We start from the raw sequence: 21,973 nt of genomic DNA, 5'->3' as shown, positions 1-21,973 counted from the left end.
GGCTAGTATCAAAAATACAAGAAATAACAAGTGTTGACGAGGATGTGGAGAAAAGGGAACCCTCATGCACTGTTGGTGGGAATGTAAGGTGGTGCAGCCCCTGTGGAAAACAGTACAGAGGTTCCTCAAAAAATTAAAAATAGAAATATCATATGATCCAGTAATTACACTATTCGGTATTTACCCCAAAAAACAAAAACACTAATTCAGAAAGATATATTACAGACTTTTAAATAGGAGGGTGCCATTAAATTTGTATAAAATCATTCTGGCTATAGTGTGAACAACAAGTTATAAAGGGTAAGAGCAGACAGAAGACCAATTAGGAGGCTACTAGAGAAGAGATGGTGGTGGCCTGGTCTATAGAGGGAACAGTACAAATGGTAAAAGTGAATGAATTTGAGATCTATGGGAGGGACTTGGTAGTCAACAGGACTGATGCTTGGATACTGTGAGTGTGGGAGAGAGAGATGTCAAGAATGACTCCCAGGTCTCAGGCCTGTATAATGTGGCAGACTGCAGTGTTAACCACTGAAATAGGCAACACTGGAGGAAAGCTGAATCATTCTTTTTTTGTTGGCAGGCAGAAGTAGAGGTTAGAATTCCTGAGTTCAGTTTTGGAAATGTATTGATGTAGCTGAGAAACATCCAATAAAGGTCAAGAATATTAGAATAAAGGTCTGGCCTTTAAAAACTGAGGAGTTATTAATATAGAGATGGTTGTTTAAGTCATGGGAATAGCTAAAATTGCCTAGGGTAGAAGTACCATATGGAAAGAGAAAAGGGCCAATTTTTTTTTTTTTTTAAAGATTTTATTTATTTATTTGACAGAGAGAGAGAGACAGCGAGAAAGGAAACACAAGCAGGGGGAATGGGAGAGGGAGAAGTAGGCTTCCCGCCGAACAGGGAGCCTGACATGGGGCTCGATCCCAGGACTCCTGGGATCATGACCTGAGCCAAAGGCAGACGCTCAACGACTGAGCCACCCAGGTGCCCCAAAAGAGCCAAGTCTTAAGGACCAGCTACATTTAAAGGTAGGGTGGAAAGGATAAACTGGCAAAAGAGCCATAGGAAAAAAAAAAAGCCAAAGAATAAAGAGGAAAACCAGAAGAATGAAATCATGGGCTCTAAGAAAAGAGTTTTAAGAGAGAGAGTGGTCATCAGTGTTAGATGCCACGAAGTAATAAACAGCCTGAGAAAATATCAAGAAACGTCTGGGAAAGATGGAAGAGATAAAATTCAGATCACAGGTGGAAGAGAGACCCCCATCTACTGAAAAAGGAAAGAGAGAAGATGAACACCAATGTAGCTGAAGGAGTTCTCAACTGATGGTTAAAATTTTGTTCTGTAAAACAGGTGAATGCTGAACAGAGTGAATTTGAAGAGTCAAGAGTCTAGGTTAAAAAGAAGCCTGTGAACCATGTGCTCTATTCTTCAATATATTAGGTGGAATGGGTGGGAGGCTGGTAGAAGATTATCAAGCATAAGAAGAATGGGGAAAGAGAGCCAGATTGCACGAGGCCCAAAGGAGTCCACGTTTCTACAACAAGTTGGGGGCAGTAGCAATCTGGAAGTGGCAACACGAAAGAAGGGTGGTGGCACTTAAGGAGCGTCCAACCTTGAGAGATTGGCATGTGAGAAAACAAGCAGCTACCATTAGAGGTAACTCCAGGGGAAGGAGTATCCCCAGGTAAGAATCAGGTTTTCATTAAGGCAATGAGGAAGAAGAGTATTAGGAGAAGACAGAAGGATATGGGAGGGAGAGAAAGAAAGAATGGAAGGTTAAATGAGCAGAAAAAGAACACAATATATCATGGGGATGAGGGAGTGGAAGAGGGAAGATGTGGGAAGGAGGAGGTAGTTATTCTTGGGACACTGCCCGTGGAAGTCAAGGAAGAGAAAACAAAAGTAACAAAGCAAGTTAGAGAGATCCCAAGTTCTATGACAGAATCCCAGGTCTACAAGTCCTGCTCCCTTTTTAAGTGGTAAATAGAAGCGCACTTCTCTGGATGTGTTTAACATCACTGATGCTATGAATTAAGTTTCTGTTGGGTTCACTGTATATTCATCATATTGGGCATTCATAAGCCTCTGTCCTGTACATGTTTATGTTGGGGCACAACCCAACACATTCAGAGTAATGACAAAATCTCTTAAATAAACACACTTCATTCAAAAGTTACGTCTTTGGTAGAAGCTCATAGATACAGAGTTTTTAAAATAGTTGTTTAGAAAAAGAAAGGTACTGCTTTATGGTCATAGTGAATACACTCAAAGTTTCTGTTCAATTTCTTCTGGGTAAAAGCTGCCCAGTTTTGCCACAACAACACATTTTAAAACCTTCACTTCATGTTTTAGAGTCTACATGCCATCAAAATATCTCAAATACCTGCACCATAGTATCACAGAACTTTTTCTCTGCACAGAAGAGACTTCAGGGCAGAGGCCGCCAACCTGTGGACTTCAGAATGTTAGGAAGCTGTCAACCTCATTTGAGGAGATCTGCAAATCCATACCCATGTCAAGCACTATTTTCAGCCTGAATAAATAATGTTTCGTGCTTATATATAATTTTGAAATATATGTAAATATTTTCAAGATTTTGAAGGATATTACAATTCAATCTTCATATTCGAAAGGGTTGGGAAAATCCTGTCTTACAGACTGTCTTATTTCACCTGCCAGTCTACACGGCCTGACAGACTGCTATCCAGCTGCAATCATGAGATGAGGTCATTTATTCACATAAATGGCTGGAACATTTTTCGTAACAGTAAGTAGACCTCTGTGTGAGGAAACGCGCTACATTTTTAGACAGCTCTCATTTTGACAGACATACTTTCTTCCCTAGAACTTCTAACGTTCTAGACTTACTCAGAAGTAGTCTCATCCACTTTGTACGTGAAAGCCCCTGAAATACTCGAGATAGTTACTGCCTCCTTCCTAGGACTTTACTCTCATACCCTGTCCCTCAGTCAGGGAGGTGACATGGTTCCTCATTCTACCATTCTCCTCCTGCCCCCGCTTGGCACATGCCCATTTGTCAATGCCCCTCTTAAAATGCCAAGCACAGGACAGCACACCAGATTTGTTCTGCCTATGGGAACACACAGCAGACCTATTACATCCCCTAAATGAGACACCAGGATCGTTAAAACCTTGCCATCAGCTAAAATACTTAGGACTTAAGCCAGGTCTCTCCCATCTTGTTTTAGGACATTTCAGTTTTTGTAGTCAACTGCCCATTAAATCCTATCTTGCTTCTATGGGACCATTATCCCAGTCTTTTAAGGTCTTTCAGAATCTTCCTTCTTTTTGCCGTCTAACATATTAGCTGCTTCTCCCAATTTTATGTCATTTGTAAATTGATGAGAGGGTTCATTCTACAATGAAACTTACTCATTCTTGGCACTTAAATGATCTTCTCTTGCTTAAATGACTAATGACATTACATTAGGAAGAACATTTTTATATTTAGTATATCATTTACATAATTCAAGACATTTTACATTAACGATTATTCTATGCTTACCTAGCAATAGCTCTGATGAAATCTAGAGATACTGTGCATTTGTATTTTGGTCCATCAAGCTGATCATCATGGCCAACCAGGGTTAATAGCTGAAGGGTCACTAGAGAGGTAATCTAAAAATAAGAAAACATTTTTATGAGCTGTTTTGATGAGATAACATGATGCCCTCATTTCTAAAACATTTTATAGTTCCTTTGATAAAGATATATAACTGAATTCATAAGAATAACTGCAAAGAATATAACTTTGAAATTGGTATACACAAATGTGTCATATGCTTAAATTCCTGGTTAAACTAACAACCAGTCTTTTTTTTTTTTTTTAAAGATTTTTATTTATTTATCTGAGACAGAGAGAATGAGAGAGACAGAAAGCACATGAGAGGGGGGAGGGTCCCCTCAGAGGGAGAAGCAGGCTCCCTGCGGAGCAGGGAGCCCGATGCGGGACTTGATCCCGGGACTCCAGGATCATGACCTGAGCTGAAGGCAGTCGCTTAACCAACTGAGCCACCCAGGCGCCCCTAACAACCAGTCTTTAAGGACTCCACTAGAGACAGCTTTGTTTCATTAATGACTCACGACTGCTAATCTTTAAAAACTACAAAGAAAGCACATTCCTTCTGTACTCAGAAATTTATGGAGTTTCTATCTTAACACTTCAGAATATCAAATCTGCACTCCCTTGAGAATTGTGCAGTTAAAATGTGGATGTGGGCCTTTTTCAGAGTTGGGTAACTGGTTAGATGAGATAAATACATCCTTCAGACCTGGGCTTAGTCTTGATCACCAAATGGGTAGTCAGGAAAACACCAAAAGGATTAATACTAGCAAAACTAAAAGTGCATTTTAACAAGTCAAATCAAAATATAACTTCACATTCATAAGCCCAAGAAAAGTATTTTTTTAAAGATTATTTATTTATTTATTTGACAGAGAGAGAGACACAGCGAGAGAGGGAACACAAGCAGGGGGAGTGGGAGAGGGAGAAGCAGGCCCCCCGTGGAGCAGGGAGCCCGATGCGGGGCTCAATCCTTGACCCTGGGATCATGACCCCGGTCGAAGGCAGAGGCTTAACGACTGAGCCACCCAGGTGCCCCAAGCCCAACAAAAGTATTATGTATGCTAATATCCAAGCAAGAAAGGTGATCCAAGAGCTGGAATTCTTTGAGCAGCCCATTCTCTTTTCCCAATTTCTTTCCCCATCCTTCACCCCCCCCAATTTCTTATTCTCATCTCCTAGATAACAGGAGAAGAGATCAGCAATGCCAACAAGAAAAGATAAAGGAGACTTGCTTTGTGGCAATATAAGGGATAAGAGTTTTTAAGTCTGTAATACCTATCACAAGTCTTAGGAATTAAAAATATTCATTTAATTTGAGACTAATACTTTGCAGATGCTCAGTAAAACATTCTATAAGTGATTAAAAACAATAATAGCAGTAATGACTTGCTTTGTACCAAGTACTCTATACACAGTATCTCATTTATTCCTCAAAACCTTAGAAGGTGCACATTATTACTCACGTTATAGATGAGCCTTAAAGGTATTAAATAACTCTCCAGATCCTAGAGCTGGTAGGTGGCTTAGCAAGATTTCAAACCTAGAGTCCCTACTCATCCTACTACAGTACAGACTCCATTCTCTCCCATTTTAAAGAGAAAAGTGTTATGCAGTGTTCAGTCAGCTGTCATTACTTTATTAACAAATTAAAAAATGAACAGATGGTAGATTCCACAGTGTTTTATATACAAAAAATTCTATATTTAGCAAATATGAAGCATTTTTGCTAATTAGAAAAACATTTTGTGTTAATACAACAAATATGAAGCTCTGCACTCAAAAAGCTACGACTTTAATTTTTAATTCAATATCACAAATTATGTTATGCCTTGAAACTTTTTTATGGATGTGTTGAAAAGAGTTATGCATTCTGCAGCTGTCATACACTATTTTACAGGTCTATTAGAACAAGCTCATTTGTAGGGTTGAAATCTTACAATCTCCAGTTTTTATCTATTTCATCTATCGAAATTGACAAAAAAGCATTAAAATTCTCCCACTGTGAGGAGTCTGTCCTTTTCTTTTTGTACTTGTTAGTTTTTGCATGCACTTAAAACCACTGTGTTTTGCTGGTAAATTAAACCTTTTCATTACTATCTAATGGTCGCTTTCTTCAGTAATGCCTTTGCCTTACAATGTATTTTTTCTAATATTAATATACCTATATCAACATTCTTTTAGGTGATAATCTTTTTTCCTTTTTCAACATCTTATTTTCAAATTTTGTATTTTCTTAACTTTAGACAGTTCTCACGTAAACAACATGTAGTGGGATTATCTTTTTATCGCCAGTCTGACAATCTTTACCTTTTAGACTATATGCTCCATTTGCTTTTATTGTAATGATATTCTAAAATTTTATTTCTACCATTATGTCAACTTATTTGTTTTTATGTGCCTTTCTTGCCTTTTTTAAAAAAGATTTATTTATTTGAGACAAAGAGCGAGCAAGAGCACACATGTGCACAAGTGGAGGGAGGGGAAGAGAGAGAATCTTCAAGCAGACTCCCTGCTGAGCGCGGAGCCTGACGATGGGCTCGATCCCAAGACCCCAAGATCATGACCTGAGCCAAAATCAAGAGCCAGATGCTCAACCAACTGAGCCACTCAGGCGACCCTCTTTCTTCCCTTTTACTGAACTGAATTATAATACTTTTCCATTCTATCATTTGTTCTACTATCTTGGAAGTAGTTATATACTCCAGTTCTAATTTCTGTTTTGATTTCTTCTTTGGCCCCTAAGCTATTTTAGAATTCTTTAATTTCCAACTCATGAAGTTTTTCTAGTGTTTTTAAATTTGGAGATTTTGGGGGGCGGGGGTGGGAGGGAGTTGCTGGAAATCAAAGGATGTGGTCTGTATACTGGCAATCCTTTGAAATTTGTTGAGACAGCTGGGTTGCCCAGGAGGAAAGAAGAATGCACAGAAACCTGAATATCACTGTGACAAAGAGTGAAACTGACCACGGCAGTCACCCTGCCTGTCCTGCCTGCCAGGTTCCTTCCCTCTTTGTCCCCAAAATGTCTCTAGCTGATGGCAACTGAGCACAAAACATGCCCACAAAATGTGATGACCTCACACCAGGCAAAAAGATTGGAATGAGATAAGAGTTTTCTCTCTTACTTACTTAAGTACCTATATAATATACCCTCCATTTTGTCTCTTTGCCTGCAAAACTTAAAGATATTTACAATGTGGCTCTTTACTGAAAAAGTTTGCCAACCCCTCCATTAGAAAACTGCTAGATTCAGATAATTAATTTAACCAATGTGGAAATCAAGATGCTCACCGACTTGCCCAAAGTGATAATGACAGGATAGTGCCAGAAACTCAACTGGCTAGGATTTAGCTTTCCTAACAACTCAAAACTTCTGAAAATCATAACTAAACTGTGATCACAGCTAAGAGAGCTAACATCTAATGAGCTGTATCAGACTCTTGCCTGAAAAAAAGTATGTGTTGAACGAATGGGGATGATCTGTAAAAAAGGAAGCATTCAAGAGAACAGACTTGGCAGTGTGCCTCCAGCAAGAGGACTAAAGGGCCTTGCCCATCAACTTGGAAAGCTGAGTAGGTGCTCACTGTGGAGGTGGAGTTGTTTAGCTGTTACTCAAGGTATTAAGATCATCCAATAATCTCCTTCCCACTCCCACTCCTGAACCTACTCTGATTCCATGCTTAATCTTCTCATTTCAGAGAAGAAGGAACATTCAAAGTTAGGAAGACCTATCTTCTTCCACTTACTACAATTCAGATTAGTCACTTCAACAAATTGAGACTCAATTTTCAAAACTAAAAATCAGAATAATAATAAACCAACCATGTAGTATGTTCTAAGTATTTATGAGATAACCAAAAATGAGCAGAAAGTCAAGGTACTATTTCAATGCCTGGCACAGAGGAATTGCTCAATAAATCATACCTATTAAGAAATCAGTATTTTAATTCTGAGTTTATTGAGCTGATCAGTAAACTTAAATATCCTATCTGCTTACTAATTTTTTCAGTATCTAGTCTGCTTAACAATATTTATCAATAAACTGGCATTCTGGCTTACACATTTGTCTCCTGAGATTTGACCAGTATAATTAATTCTAATCATATTCCTGAAATGCTGACCACTTCTAGGAAAATCTACAAAACCAAAAACCTATGAAAAACCTAAAAGCTAATGGCCAGTTCCTAAAGGGCCTGCCCAAAACAACAGCTCTAGAGTCCTGACTGTGCAGGCTACACCACAAGACCTTACCACTGCTGCCCCCTAAGCTGAGCTCTCACTTTTGTTTAATTTTCCAAACTGTGACATGAAAATTTTAAACTTGGGGCGCCTGGGTGGCTTAGTTGGTTAAGCAACTGCCTTCGGCCTAGGTCATGATCCCAGGGTCCTGGGATCGAGCCCCACATCGGGCTCCCTGCTCAGCGGGGAACTTGCTTCTCCCTCTCCCTCTGACTACAGCTCTGCCTACTTGTGCTCTCTCTCTCTCTGTGTGTCAAATAAATAAATAAAATCTTAAAAAAAAATTTTTTTTTAAACTTGTTTTTAGTACTTGCAGATAACATGAGTTCTAGATGTGACACTAGTGTGTTTGAAGTCCATAAACATAAACTGTATCTGAAGGGAAATCAACTCCTTTATTCAAATAATTATATAAATTATTATAAGTGATAAGAAAAGCTGAAAAAATGGCCCAAATTAATAAACTCTGGAAACTTAGTAATCAGGCATAGATTTTCTGTGGGGATAAAAATTGTTTGTCAACAAATTTCCATTTACCTCTTAGAGAGCCTTTGTTAAAGGGTGGACATGAGAAAAGAGCCAAAGTTTAAGGGATCTTCTACGATCATTATAAGAATGGGGCATCAGATAATGAAGTGAAATGAAAAACTGAAAGCTCCTTCAATATGCAGCACAGAATTAAGTGCTTCTTTATACCACCATCATTTTAAAAACTTTTACTGGATTCACTGACCTCACCCCTAGAAGCACTTGTGTTTAGTACCTGCCCAGCTTCTTATGCCACACTTCAGAAGAGATTCACCTCAGGCATCACAGGGCCTTCATATCAAGAAAGTAACATCTAGACTTTTACTAGAAACTAATCATGGATCTCTTCTCAAATTAAGCTAAAAATGAATAGTATTTGTTTTATGATGACCTACTATATATAACATTTAAAAAATTCATTAGACAACTATTTATTGTATACATAGTATGGATCAACCATCTTGACATATATGCTAGGTATCTTCTAGTCCATAAAATTACAAACGGTACACCCCTTCTTTCCTAGGGGTTGCCCCCAAATAATATAATGGTGTTCACAGATATCAAAATTGGTATGTATTACAATAAGGATGTAAAAAGAATATTTTTTAATCATTACCTTTAATTTTTGAAAGTTTAAGAACAGGTATTATTAGGTGAAAAGTAAAAAGACCTTGTTTTCTTGACTGATTTTGAATTAGATAGGGATTAAAATGAAAAGAGTCAAATAGGTAATTAAATCATTTCAATCCCATAAAATTCCTTCACATTTTCACTGGAAATGCAAAGAGGAAAATGAAATGATAGAAATGGGAATCCAGGTGATACAAAATCAAAGAGAATCCAAAGTAGCCTACAGCTGGCACAGATTACTGCTATTTTCTAAGTTAAGTTATTTCTGTTGTTAGTATTTTTACCACATCCCATGAAGATATAAGGAAAGTAAAACTGATTCAAGGCAAAAATGATTTCATAAGCTAGTAAATGCTTTTCTTAGTAACATTTTATATGCACATATAAGTTAATGAATGGTAAAAAAAATTGCAAGTTATTCAACATTTTTATAAAAAATAAGAGCTTCCATTTACCTAGTGTAGGAGTTAAAGTTCCATGAAACAAAAATGATTAAAATTAAGTTAGTTGTTAAAAATGTGTGAAATAAGGGCACCTGGGTGGCTCAGTCGTTAAGTGTCTGCCTTCGGCTCAGGTCATGATCTCGGGGTCCTAGGGTCAAGTCCCGCATCGGGCTCCCTGCTCAGCGGGAAGCCTGCTTCTCCCTCTCCCACTCCTCCTGCTCATGTTCCCTCTCTCACTGTCCTCTCTGTCAAATAAATAAATAAAATCTTTAAAAAAAAACAAGAACAAAAGTGTGAAATAGTGATGTGCCCATCAAATGAGGTCATCTGTAAAACACTTAGCACAGTGCCTGGAACATAGTATTTAGTAATATGAGGTATTATTTATATTATTACTACCTATTAGCATTATTTTTCAATTTCAAATTTAATGAGTTTTTCTAACAGCTCATTAATTTATTTAAAACTATATTATTTTATTTGAAAACATTGAATTTCCTATAGCTTTCTGAATAATATACCATGCTTGACTTGTTTAGAAACATGAAGTAAAACCTAAAACTATCTGCAGGCTAAAAATATCTGTATTAAAAATATAACAAATTAAAAATTATATGGCAGTTTGGACCCAGCTGTAGAGAAAATTAAGGAACATGAGAACAGTTCTGAAGAAATTAACCAAAATGCAGAGTACAGAGATACAAAGAGGGAAAACATGAAAGAGATGACTGAACATATTTCTAATCAAAGATCTAAAAAGAAAACAGAGATGGACAAAAGGGGGCACAAGCAGTATCTCAAGAGATAACAGATGGGAATTCATTTGAGGAGATGAAAAACACCAAAGCACAGAATTAAAGAGCTAAATAAATCCAGAGAAGGAGGAATCAAAAGAAATCCATACCTAGACACATCATAGTGAAAGTGTAGCCCACAAGAGGAGTTCTTAAAAGTAGCTAGAGAAGAAAACACATTACTTTCCAACAAGTGGCAGTTGGACCTACGGATTTCTTAAGAACAATGAAAGCCATAAAATAGTGAAAAGATAGCTTCAATGTACTGAAGAAAATCACTGTTAACTCAGAACTGTACACCCAGAAAAAAACAATCTTTTAACACTGAGGATGAATTAAATGTATTTCCAAACTAAGAACAATCAAAGGTTTGCTACCAAGAGATCCCTACTCAAGGAAATTACTAAAATGTACCGCCGGGTAAAGGGGAAGGCATCCCATTAAAAGGTGAAATGCAAGAAGGAATAAAGAATGAAGAGAGTAGAAAATACGATGGTAAATCTAAATGGATGTGCCTGCAGAAATGATAACAATAATGTATTATGGGTTTAAAAATAAGAGTAAAGTGCACAATACCAGTAATATATAAATTGGGAGTACAGAAAATGAAGTTAAAAATGTTCTAAGGTCCCATGGTATCTGAAAAAATACTAGTACTTACTAAATTTTGACTTTGATAAGTATGAATGTTCTAATTTTTAGAGTAACAACTAAGAGGACAGAAACAAGAGTATGTACTTCTAAATTAGTAGAGGAAAAACTGAATTATAAAAATAATCAATCCAAAAGAAAGAAACAAAAATAGAAAGTATAATAGATATAAACAAAATTATACTAGTAATTATATTAAAAGTAAACTAATTGCTGAAAATTAAAAACAAAGATTGCCTGAAAAAAAATAAATCCAACTATATACTGTTTAGAAGAGATACCTCGAAAACAGAAGAATATGGGAAAGTTAAAAGTCAAAGGACAGAACGAGATACGTCAAATACCAACTAAATGGTGTATCAATACAGATAAAACGGATTTTAAAAGAGATTTAAAGAAAGGTTCACTTAGGTGCCTGTGTGGCTCAGTTGGTTAAGCGACTGCCTTCGGCTCAGGTCATGATCCTGGAGTCCCAGGATCAAGTCCCGCAGCGGGCTCCCTGCTCAGCCGGGGGTCTGCTTCTCCTCTGACCCTCCCCCCGCTCATGCTCTCGCTCTCTCTCTTTCTCTCTCTCAAATAAATAAAATCTTAGCAACAAAAAAAGGTTCACTTAATAATGACAACATGCATCCCCAGTACTCCTCTCTCTTACAAGATGGGTTGCTTGAGATCTTTACTATGAAGGGATGAGACACAGCAAAGATCAACAGCAGGAATAGTAGGGGTCTTTGGAGGAAGAGTACACATCACTGAACATCAAGACAAACTTGTCATCCTTCCTATTTTGGAAGCAGGTAGGAATCATGATGAGAAATCAGGCCGAAATTTTAAGAAGGATATATAGAAAAGAATTAACACAGTTTCCTACGGCAAAATACGTTCATTAACTTCAATCTTTTCTGTTTTTCTGTAAGGGATTCATTTGCTAAAGTACGTTAGTAATAGTCATTTGAAACTCACATTACTCTTATTATTAAATGCAGGTTTCTTTAGTAGTTTCCTTTTAAAACAGAAGAAAACATTAATTACCTTTTTACTCTGCCAGTGGCACCTCCTTATATTTCTTATAACTTCTACTTTCCTGAGATTCAAATACTCTCATATATTTAATCCTTTAACTCAAATTGTATGCTAAATTATTCTTATATATTTTTTCATAAAGAAACACAAAAATCTGTCTTAAGTTAGAATTTCAAGAATATTTTTGGATAGCTTACTTTTATTACTTTTATCACATTAGCTTCAACAAAATTCTAAAGGCAGTTAAGTTGAACTAGATAGTCCCTTAAAGTCACTACCAGAATTCCATGGATAATCATGTAAATTGTGCGAAGGATACAGTATCACTTTAAGACAGAGCAGTCAAAAGGCATTTCCAAACTATTACTAAGATGGCTGCTCAATTTGGGAAGGGGGAGGAGGGTATGATTTAGGAAGAGCTAATACACAAAAAAATCTAAAACCAAAATGAAGTAATTAGGGTGTGATTTTCAAATTAAAAATTACTAATTTCAGAGATTTTTTTTTATTCCTTGATCTTACCATATGAACAAAAACATACAAATAGAGTTTTAGAGAATACGACATAAAGCAATGTACAAATGTACCAACAATTTAAAAGTACTCTGCGAGTTTATTAAAATATTGCTAGAATAAAACTGAAAAAAATCATGTACAAAGATTAACTTGTAGCATGAACATTTTGAATCTCAAACATATTAACTTATACCTAAATGAAAACTTGCAGAAGAAAATATATGAATCTTTCGGAAAATTATTTCTATACACGTGTTAAGTTCAAGAATATCTACCCTCCTCAGGACTGTTCTGGGAGTGTCTGTTAATCCACCTCTTAGAGCTAGATGTAGTCCTATACTTAGTCATTAAAATGGCGGAGGGAGCAGAGGAGGGGTGAAGGGAAGGGCTTTTTGCTAGTATCTCCACATCTAGAAGACCATTTTAGGTATAACCATAGGTCTGTATATGCGTTTTTATGAAGTACCTGTGTTTGTTGTGGACAAGGTTCATTACTTTGTAACATCTAAGCTTTTTGGATGTCCTGAGGTGACAATGTATGATGAAATGTACAGCTAGCGAATTATACAATTTATAAGTTTCTTTTTGTTATTGATAAGAAATGAGCATCCTGGACATGGAATTGTTAAGCTGTCTCTGAGAAATGTCAGGACTTATAAGGTTGGCAGCAGAGGGGCAGAAGGAAGTATAGAAGGAGAGATGTATGAGGATGTGTTCTTATTTACATTGTAATGATAACTGTTAATGTGTGTGCGTCTCTTTGGTTGTACTATAGGAATACATTAAGTGATTCAATGCAAACATACCTCCTTGCTAATATCTGGATAGTACAGATTGGATAATGAATTCTTTTAGAAGCATTACATGCTGTGTACTGTTACTTTATGTCTCCGTTTTAAATTGAACATTAAGGGAATGCAGTATTTTAATTGTAACTCTGCCAATATCTTTATCTAGAGGCCTGTTGCCATTTTTGTCTTTTAGGAAATTTTTGTTGCCAAGAAAGGCAGGATTACATTTTTTTTCTTTCAGATGGAGTTGTATTCTTGGTTATCAAAATACTCTTAGTTTGGGGACTTTGAAATGGTAAATATTCATGGTGTGTGAAAAAGCATGATACATAACTGTACAATCTTAATTACATTAAAATGCTTACTTTCCTTTTATGCACGTTAAATTTTAAAAAATAAAAATTTTACAACCTAAAAAAGAATACCTACCTTCCTCTCCATTAGCCAATTCATAAAAATTATCTAATTTTTATTTCTAATTGCATATTCATGAAACTTTTTAGAGCACTTCCTGAGCTGCTCTAAGTACTGTGCATCTACTGATATACCTCTTTGCCCAACTTAAAATGTTCATGATAACATAATGAAATCATATCTCCAGTCTAGCATTAATACCTAAATATTTTTATATGATCAGTGGAAATATGGCAGAAGTCTCTAGACGGTGAAGGTACTTGGGACCAGAGTCATTATATATACAGTATCCCGGTTCTGTGTGGGTACATGTGCATGCGTCAGGTAGAGGTGGGATGACAGTCGTTCTCATCTGCCGCAGCAACCAATCCTGTTGTTAGAGTCATTCCCATTGGTAAGGCCCCAAATGCAAGAAGTTATTCTGAGTAAGGCTCTGTTTCTAGCAAAGAAGAATAAACCGGAATATACTGCAGTCAATAAAACTAATGTCCTAAAAGGATTTAATCCTGATTGGGGATAAATTCCCTAAATAATGGTAAAATATACTTGAATATTCTGGAAAAAATGTTAGCACTAATTTACAGAAGGTTTCTCATGCAATTGAACTTTGAATTACCCTTGAATATTCTGTATAAACAAATACTAACAAAGAGCCTAGAAAGTAGGGTTAGAAAAAATATATAAAAAATAAAATTAAATTAAAATACAGGAGAACTTCTGGTCCAGACAAGATGGAATAGATTCATATTTACTGTTCTTCCCTGGACAACTATACACCCTGGAAATAACCTAAGAAGCCAAAGGAGGACTCTGAAAGGTGGAAAGAGGAAGGTAGACTACTTAGGGACCCAGGACTAGAGGAACAATATAAAAGCAGGGAGTCCTGTGATTCTCCACACAATAGCACAAAGTGATCCAGGCCTAGCATCCCCTAATTCCCAATCCAGAACAGAAAGCTCCCCAGGTAGGCTTATTCCTCCCTGGACTGAACACAAATCCTGCCCCCCACAAAGCTGGCACTTGTGAGTTCTATGTCTCAAAACACTACCCTTCATGAATAAAGTAGAAATAAAGACATTCTTAAATAAGGGAAAACTAAAGAATCTGTCGTTAGCAGACCTACCTTTAAAACATGATTAAAGGAATTTCTTCGAACAAAAAGTAAATGGTAGAAGGAGGAACCCTGAGTTCCAAGAAATAAGACAGAACAGTGGAAAGAGGAGAAATACAGATAAATCAAATAGACTATCTCCTCATGAATTTTCTAAATCACATCTGATTAAAAACTACACCACCACCTGACACTCAAGACAATATCAAAACCACAATGAGATACTACCTCACACCGGTCAGAATGGCTAAAATTAACAACTCAGGAAACGACAGATGTTGGCGAGGATGCAGAGACAGGGGAACCCTCCTACACTGTTGGTGGGAATGCAAACTGATGCAGCCACTCTGGAAAATAGTATGGAGGTTCCTCAAAAAGTTAAAAAATAGAGCCATCCTATGACCCAGCAATTGCACTACCAGGTATTTATCCAAAGGATACAAACATAGTGATTTGAAGGGGCACATGCACCCCTTATATGTTTATAGCAGCAATGTCCACAATAGCCAAAATATGGAAAGAGCCCAGATGTCCAACGACGGATGAATGGATAAAGAAGATATGGGGTGTGTGTGTGTGTGTGTACACATACATACAAATATACATATAAAAATATACATATACACACACACACACACACACACATATATATCTTGGAATATTACTCAGCTATCAAAAAGAATGAAACCTTGCCATTTGCAACAATGTGGATGGAACTAGAAAGTATTATGCTAAGTGAAATGAGTCAGTCAGAGAAGACAAATACCATATTTCACTCATATGTGGAATTTAAGAAACAAAACAGATGAACATAGGGGAAGGGAAGGAAAAATAAAATAAGATGAAAATTGAAAGGGAGGCAAACCATAAAAGATGCAGAACTCTAGGAAACAAACAGGGTTGCTGGAGGGGAGGTGAGTGGGGGGATGGGGTAATTGGGTGATGGGCATTAAAGAGGGCACTTGATGTATGAGCACTGGATGTTATATGCAACTGATGAATCACTAAATTCTACCTCTGAAACTAAAAGAAAAAAAAAAAAAAGGCCAGAAAAAAATAAGTGGATGAATCTTAAAAAAAAAGAAAAGAAAGAAAGTGGGAAAGCAAAGGGATCTGAATGGAAGTAAGATTACCATACTTCACAGGAAGTGGTAAAACACTGACATCACTTATAAAACAAATATCCAATTATTACCTAGCAATTGCACCACTGCGCATTTATCCCAGCAAACTGCATGTTCACACAAAAACCTATACATGAATGCTCATATAGCTTTATTTATAACAGCCAAAAACAAAACTATATAAAAACAAAACAAAGAATGGGAGAGCCCAGATGTCCTTCAAGGAGTGAATGGTTAAACAAACTGTGATACATCCATATCATGGAACATAACCCAGCAATAAGAAAAAGAATGAACTATGACACATGCACCAATTTGGATGAATCTCAAAGGAGTTAATTATGCTGAGTGGAAAAAGCCAATCTCAAAACATTACATACTAATAATTCTGTTTATAAAAATTCTTTTTTTAAAGATTTTATATATTTATTTTACAGAGAGAGTACAAGCAGGGGGAGGAGCAGAGGGGGAGAGGGAGAAGCAGGCTTCCCGCTGAACAGGAGCCCCACGTGGGGCTTAACCCCACAACCCCAGGATCATGACCTGAGTCGAAGGCAGACGCTTAACTGACTGAGCCACCCAGGTGCCCCTAAAAAAATTTTGAACTGACAAAACTTTAGAGATGGAGACTGGTGGTTGTCAGGGATTGGCAAAGGGAGCAGGAAAGGGGTGTGTATGGTTATAAAAACATTGTGGTGAGGTCACTGGTCTGTATCTTGACTATAGTGGTAGATATACAAACCTACACATGGGATAAAATTTCACATAACCAAGTATGCACAGACATACACAAAAATAAATATATGTAAAAGTGGGAAATTTGAATAAGATCAGTGGATTGCATGAATGTCAAACTCCTGTTTGTGACACTGTAGTTTTATAAGATGTAACCTTTGGGGGGAAACTGAATAAAGGGCATACAGGAAGAGCCCCTATTATTTCTCACAATTGCATGTGAATCTACAATTACCTCCCCAAAAAAGCTTATTTAAAAAATAAACACACAAGATCCAATAAAATAAATACACAAGAAAAAAATTTCTAACGATGTATAGTGATAAATATTATCTAGACTTACTATGGTGATCATTTCACAGTATACGCAAATCTCGATTCCTTGTGTTATACACCTGAAACTAAGATAATGTTATATATCAATTATACCCCAATAAAAACATACATACATACACTGATAAAATACACAAAATACAGAGGGCTTTGAGAAAGACCTTATAAACTGCCAGAATAAATTTTTTCTCAAAATGTTTAAGTACCTATGAAGTTACAAATATCTACCTGTAGAAATAAAAACATTTTTTGACTCATATTTACAGGGATTTAAAGAAACTACTTGATAAAATATTGCTTAAAATGGGCAAATTAGAGGTGGTAATTATTTCAATACTGATAGGTTACTGTGGTGTGGCTATGTAGATTTTTAAAAGCATATAGATTACAGATTTTCTTACTAAAAGCCAGATGATTAGTTATGACTTATGGTTCAGCCGCAAAGCATTTGTAGCTGCTGGTTTCATGCTCTGAGCCCATAAAGGTCTCACAAAGTTGCTACAAACCTGTGACTTGTACAACTTATTTCCTCTAGAACATATGATTATAGCAAAACTATTATTATGTAAATCCCAGCCTGATTGTTCCACATTTTCCCAAAATTTACTTTTTATTTCTATTTCTTAAAACTGTGAAAGTTTTTTGTGTGGGGGCTATTTATGCTTCAATATAAAAATGACTACAAGATAAAATTCTGAGCTAGTCTATCAGGTCTGAAAACCTTGGAGATCAATGCCTCATTTTACGGATGAGAAAACAGACATCATAAAAGGATGAATGGCATTATCAGTCCCTGGTCAGTCACCCCAAACAAATATGCTGAGGCACTTTAGCAGATGTTGCAAAATTATTTAATCCAAAAGTCCCAGTGAAAGAGAATACATACAACATGTACACCATGTTAGAGGTTTACAAAAAAAAAATTGAGTTGTAATAATAAATTTTAAATTAAGCACTTAATCTTAAGAATGTTTAACACATTAAAAATGTTTAGCCAAAATAATGTCTCACTTTGGGTGCTGATGAATATTAGAAGGTGGTCTGCCAAACCTATTAACTACTGTGCTAAAGGCCCCAGTCAGTGTTTTTATCTTTTCTTCTAGTGTCCCTCAAAATTCCTGAGAATGACACATATGTAACCTGGCATTCCTTCCTTCAGGATCTAGCAGAGGATATGGACAAAACATGAGCGGGGGTGGGGAGGAGAGAGCTATGGGACTGGTTAATATTAGAGACCATGGGTAACAGTGGTATGAGGACTGGAATTTATTATTGAGTCCAAGCTCTATAGATCAGATACAGACACTGATAGATCTAGATCGCAAAATTATAGAGACACTGTGGTAGGCATTTTAATGCCTTCAGTCCTCACAAGAACCCCACCATGAATTAGGTACTATACATAAACCTTTTTTTTCAGATGAAGAGACAACCTCAAAGAGGTGAGTAAATGTTTAAGGTCACTGAGCTAACAGTTCTAAGAGCAGCACTGAATTTGAGTACCATCTAAATCCAAAGCCAATATTCCTTACACTACCCCAAAAGGGAGCTGCAGAATACTGGAAGAGATAACTTTGTTGGGACAGACTAAGGAAAGCTTTACGGAAGAAGTGAGTAAAATGACAACTCTGGATGCATTACATGCTGAAAGGGGGTTAGAAACCCAGCAGCAAAGACACTGCAGACAAAAAAAAGACCTTAATGAAACTGTAGCAAAAGGATAAAGAAATATCTCAACATAAGCAAAAGTCCTGCGCCAGGGATACAGGTAATAGCCTTGAGAATAATCAACAATCCTGTGAACAAAATTATCAGATGTGAGGGGTGTGATGTCACCAAAGTAAAATATTAAAGTGGAATTTACTAACCTAATGAAATGTTAACTTTTCGTAAATCAGACTGCACACTAGATATAAAATTACTGTTTTTAAGGTTTAATTTTTAAAAGACAATTTAAAGTGGGGAAAAGCATGATTTCTTAAAACCTGAAATTACATAACACTAAAAATGGTATTATAAAGCAAAATTTCTCACACATTTGTGGATTAAAGATCATTTACAAAAAAATTATTATAATAAATCATACAAAATATGTTAACAGTTGAAAACACTAAGTTAGGATAAACATTAAAATTTTAAAAAGCAAAGGCAATGAAAAGGTCTTTCCTGAAACACTGAAATCATTCCAAGAAGTATCATTTTAATTATTCAAGTAAGCTCAAATTTTTGTGGGGATATTATTATGCCCCCCCCTTTTTGGTTTCTATTACCTATTAAGGCATATTCTTTTGTCAATAATTTTCAGATTTTTAATTGTGTTCCACAGATGCTTTTCTTATCTATTGTGTCAAGCTCAAATTCAAATGAATGAAATTCAAATGAGTATGAAAGTAGCCTAGGGAGTGGGTTTTCTTTTTCCAAGTCAGGATTTAGATTTGGTGCTAGGAAATACAGAATAAAGTTTAAAAAAAAAAAAATGCTGTACTAGAAGAAATCAGGATTTAGCAGAGGAAATGGACAAAACTTGAGAAACAGCTGGGGGTGGGGAGGGAGAGAGCTATGGGAACTAGTTAATATTAGTGTTAAGTTTGAGTCATATGTTGCCATTGATGATCTTCCTCAAAGTAAAATTAATCCTTGGTTTAAAAATAAAACTCCTAAAAATCTGAAGCATCTTGCTATCAAAGAAAACAGTACTTCCCTAGCTTTCATGTACTACCAGCAATACTGACCATAAGTAATTTTATTTTACTGTAGCTTAAAATAATCAATCTGCCTAAGTCAAATGCCAAAGTATCTATTTTTCCCCTCTGACTAGTTCCTAGGTCATGAGGGAGGCATTCACAAAGAAAAATTACAAGTGAAAACCTCCTTATACTTGGATATTTTTAAATTTACATGTTAAATGAGGTTGTGCAATATTTACTTAATCTTTGCTCTGTGTACTATTATGTTCTTTGTTCTCATCCACGTAGGGGATGAGCTGATTATTTATGTCTTAACAAGAGGAGTTCATGTACCACAGTGAGGATTTTTTTTCTTAATCTGAGAGGCAGTCACTAACAAGCTTCAGCTGGAAGTGCTTGATGTTAAAACAGTGTGAACCTGCTCCTGGGCTAATAAACTATGTTCTTTCTGCCAACAAAAGGAAATCAATTTACAACTGTAATTAATTTTTAACATGCTCGTTATTTTTATACTTTCATAGGTTGGTATCTATGTCAATTGATTTGTGAAATACCCTGTCTTGTTTGTCCTGGAGGAGCTTTACAACCTGAAACATACTAAATTATTTAAATAAAAGAACGTAACACATGATATGTTAATGCATGAGGTTCATACAACCCAACAAGCACCACATTTGATCTGATTTCAGGTGACGTGATAGTTCATGAGCATGTGGCGGACATCAAGAGAGTTCAAGACAGTTTTACACACACAAGGTAGAGCTGATGAGTGCGGCAATGGAAGGGATAGGCAAATGCTGTCAAAGCTGCTCAACTTAAAATCATCACCTCTGGAAATTCACCTTTGGAATTTTTATTTCAAAAAAAAAAGGCGGGGAGTAGACTATTAGTCTTCACTTATGCTCAGATAAACAAAAACTGGCACGTATGTTTTTACACAGAGGACTAAAGAGAGCGCCTATAATCTCTGGAACTTATTAGCACACAAATGACTACAAATCATTCATATCTAGGAAGGCCATAATGCAAGCTTAGGAGAATGGGAGACCATTCAATGAGTGAATCTCATGTTGAAGGCACTGAGAGACACAAAAATGAAAAGACAAAGGTCTTTGCGACCTCAAAGAACTCAATATATCAGAGAAGACAAACACATAATAAAATGGTAATGACACAATACGAGAGGGATGCTAGTGATATGTATAAACTCAACTATCTGATTATAGAGAAGAGAATGAGTAATAGGGAGGGAGGCAAAATGTGGAGTCATTGAGAAATGGCATTTGGGAGTGCAGAGCGCGAAGCATAAAAGAGAGCTCAACAGTGGCTGGGAGACAGCACATGTAACAATACAAAAGAAAAACTGGTGTGTTTTCAGAGAGGAAACAGTTTATGGTGAATGGTGTAGAGGGTGAATAAAGAAAGTGGCAGAAAATGGGGCCAGTCTGTGAAGAACCTTACAGGAAATGCTGTGGAATGGAGAACTGATTTTACAGATAATGTAATTCATTTAAAAAAGTGTAAGCAGAAAAACAAGATCAAATTTATTTTTTAAGATTTATGCTGACGACTGTATGGAAGATAAATTCAGAAGTACATGGTGACAGGGAGACCAGTCAGGATGCTGGTGCACTCGTCTAAGAGATAATGAAGCTATGTATTTAAGGCAATGGCAGCACGGGTGGAAAAAGGGAGTTAAGTCCAAGAGACATTTGTACTTAGGAGGAAAAACAGACTGGACTTGGTGACCAACTACAGGGAAACAAAAGTGTTCAGAGATGATTTCTCCACTGAAATAAAAAAAACCTGTATTATCTTTGTTTTTCTAGCACCTAACAATCGTGCATGCCACAAAGTATGTGCTTTGTTAAAGGATGAAAAAATAAATGATTAGTTTTGAAATCTAGGTAAGGCTGAAAAACAGAAAAAAGGTTTAGGGAATAATTTTTGGTTTGGATGTGTCAGTGTGTGATGGATATGGCACGTTCAGGTATGATTGTTCAGTTGGCAATTTGGGTCCAGAACTAGAGAGGATAATGGCTAGAAATAAAGGATTCAAAAGACATCAGCAGGCACACAGCATCTGAAGTTAAGGGAGTAGATAAGACAGTTGTGGGTACACTTATTTCCCTTTCTGATTCCTAACAGGGCATGATTACTTTTGATTCTAAGAATTCAACTCTATCACATTTAGGGTGTCCAAGGTGAGGGAGCAATTAGGTTCTATAGATGACTTGGCACTGGGAACCCCAATTTCTCACTGTGAGAAACTGAAATATGTCTTTGTATGGGCAGGTGAGGTCAATGTCCTCCAAAGGACTCCAATTAGTTGCAAGCTGACAAGAAATCAAGACAATTTCTCATT

General features: G+C 36.5%; 1 protein-coding gene across 1 annotated transcript in view; it reads right to left on the bottom strand.

Moving 5' to 3' along the window:
* The window catches only part of ORC5 (origin recognition complex subunit 5), an 87,308-nt gene that overhangs the window by 6,922 nt on the left and 58,413 nt on the right, over positions 1 to 21,973 (bottom strand). The window contains exon 13 of the mRNA XM_021682889.2: positions 3,533 to 3,645. Within this exon, the coding sequence (XP_021538564.1) occupies positions 3,533 to 3,645 (113 nt within the window). The remainder of the gene's footprint in view (positions 1 to 3,532; positions 3,646 to 21,973) is intronic.

This window comes from Neomonachus schauinslandi, chromosome 12 (genome assembly GCF_002201575.2).
Source record: "Neomonachus schauinslandi chromosome 12, ASM220157v2, whole genome shotgun sequence".
NCBI classification, from domain to species: Eukaryota; Metazoa; Chordata; class Mammalia; order Carnivora; family Phocidae; genus Neomonachus; species Neomonachus schauinslandi.
Note: the sequence above shows the minus strand (reverse complement) of the source record. Positions and strands in the feature narration are given on the sequence as shown.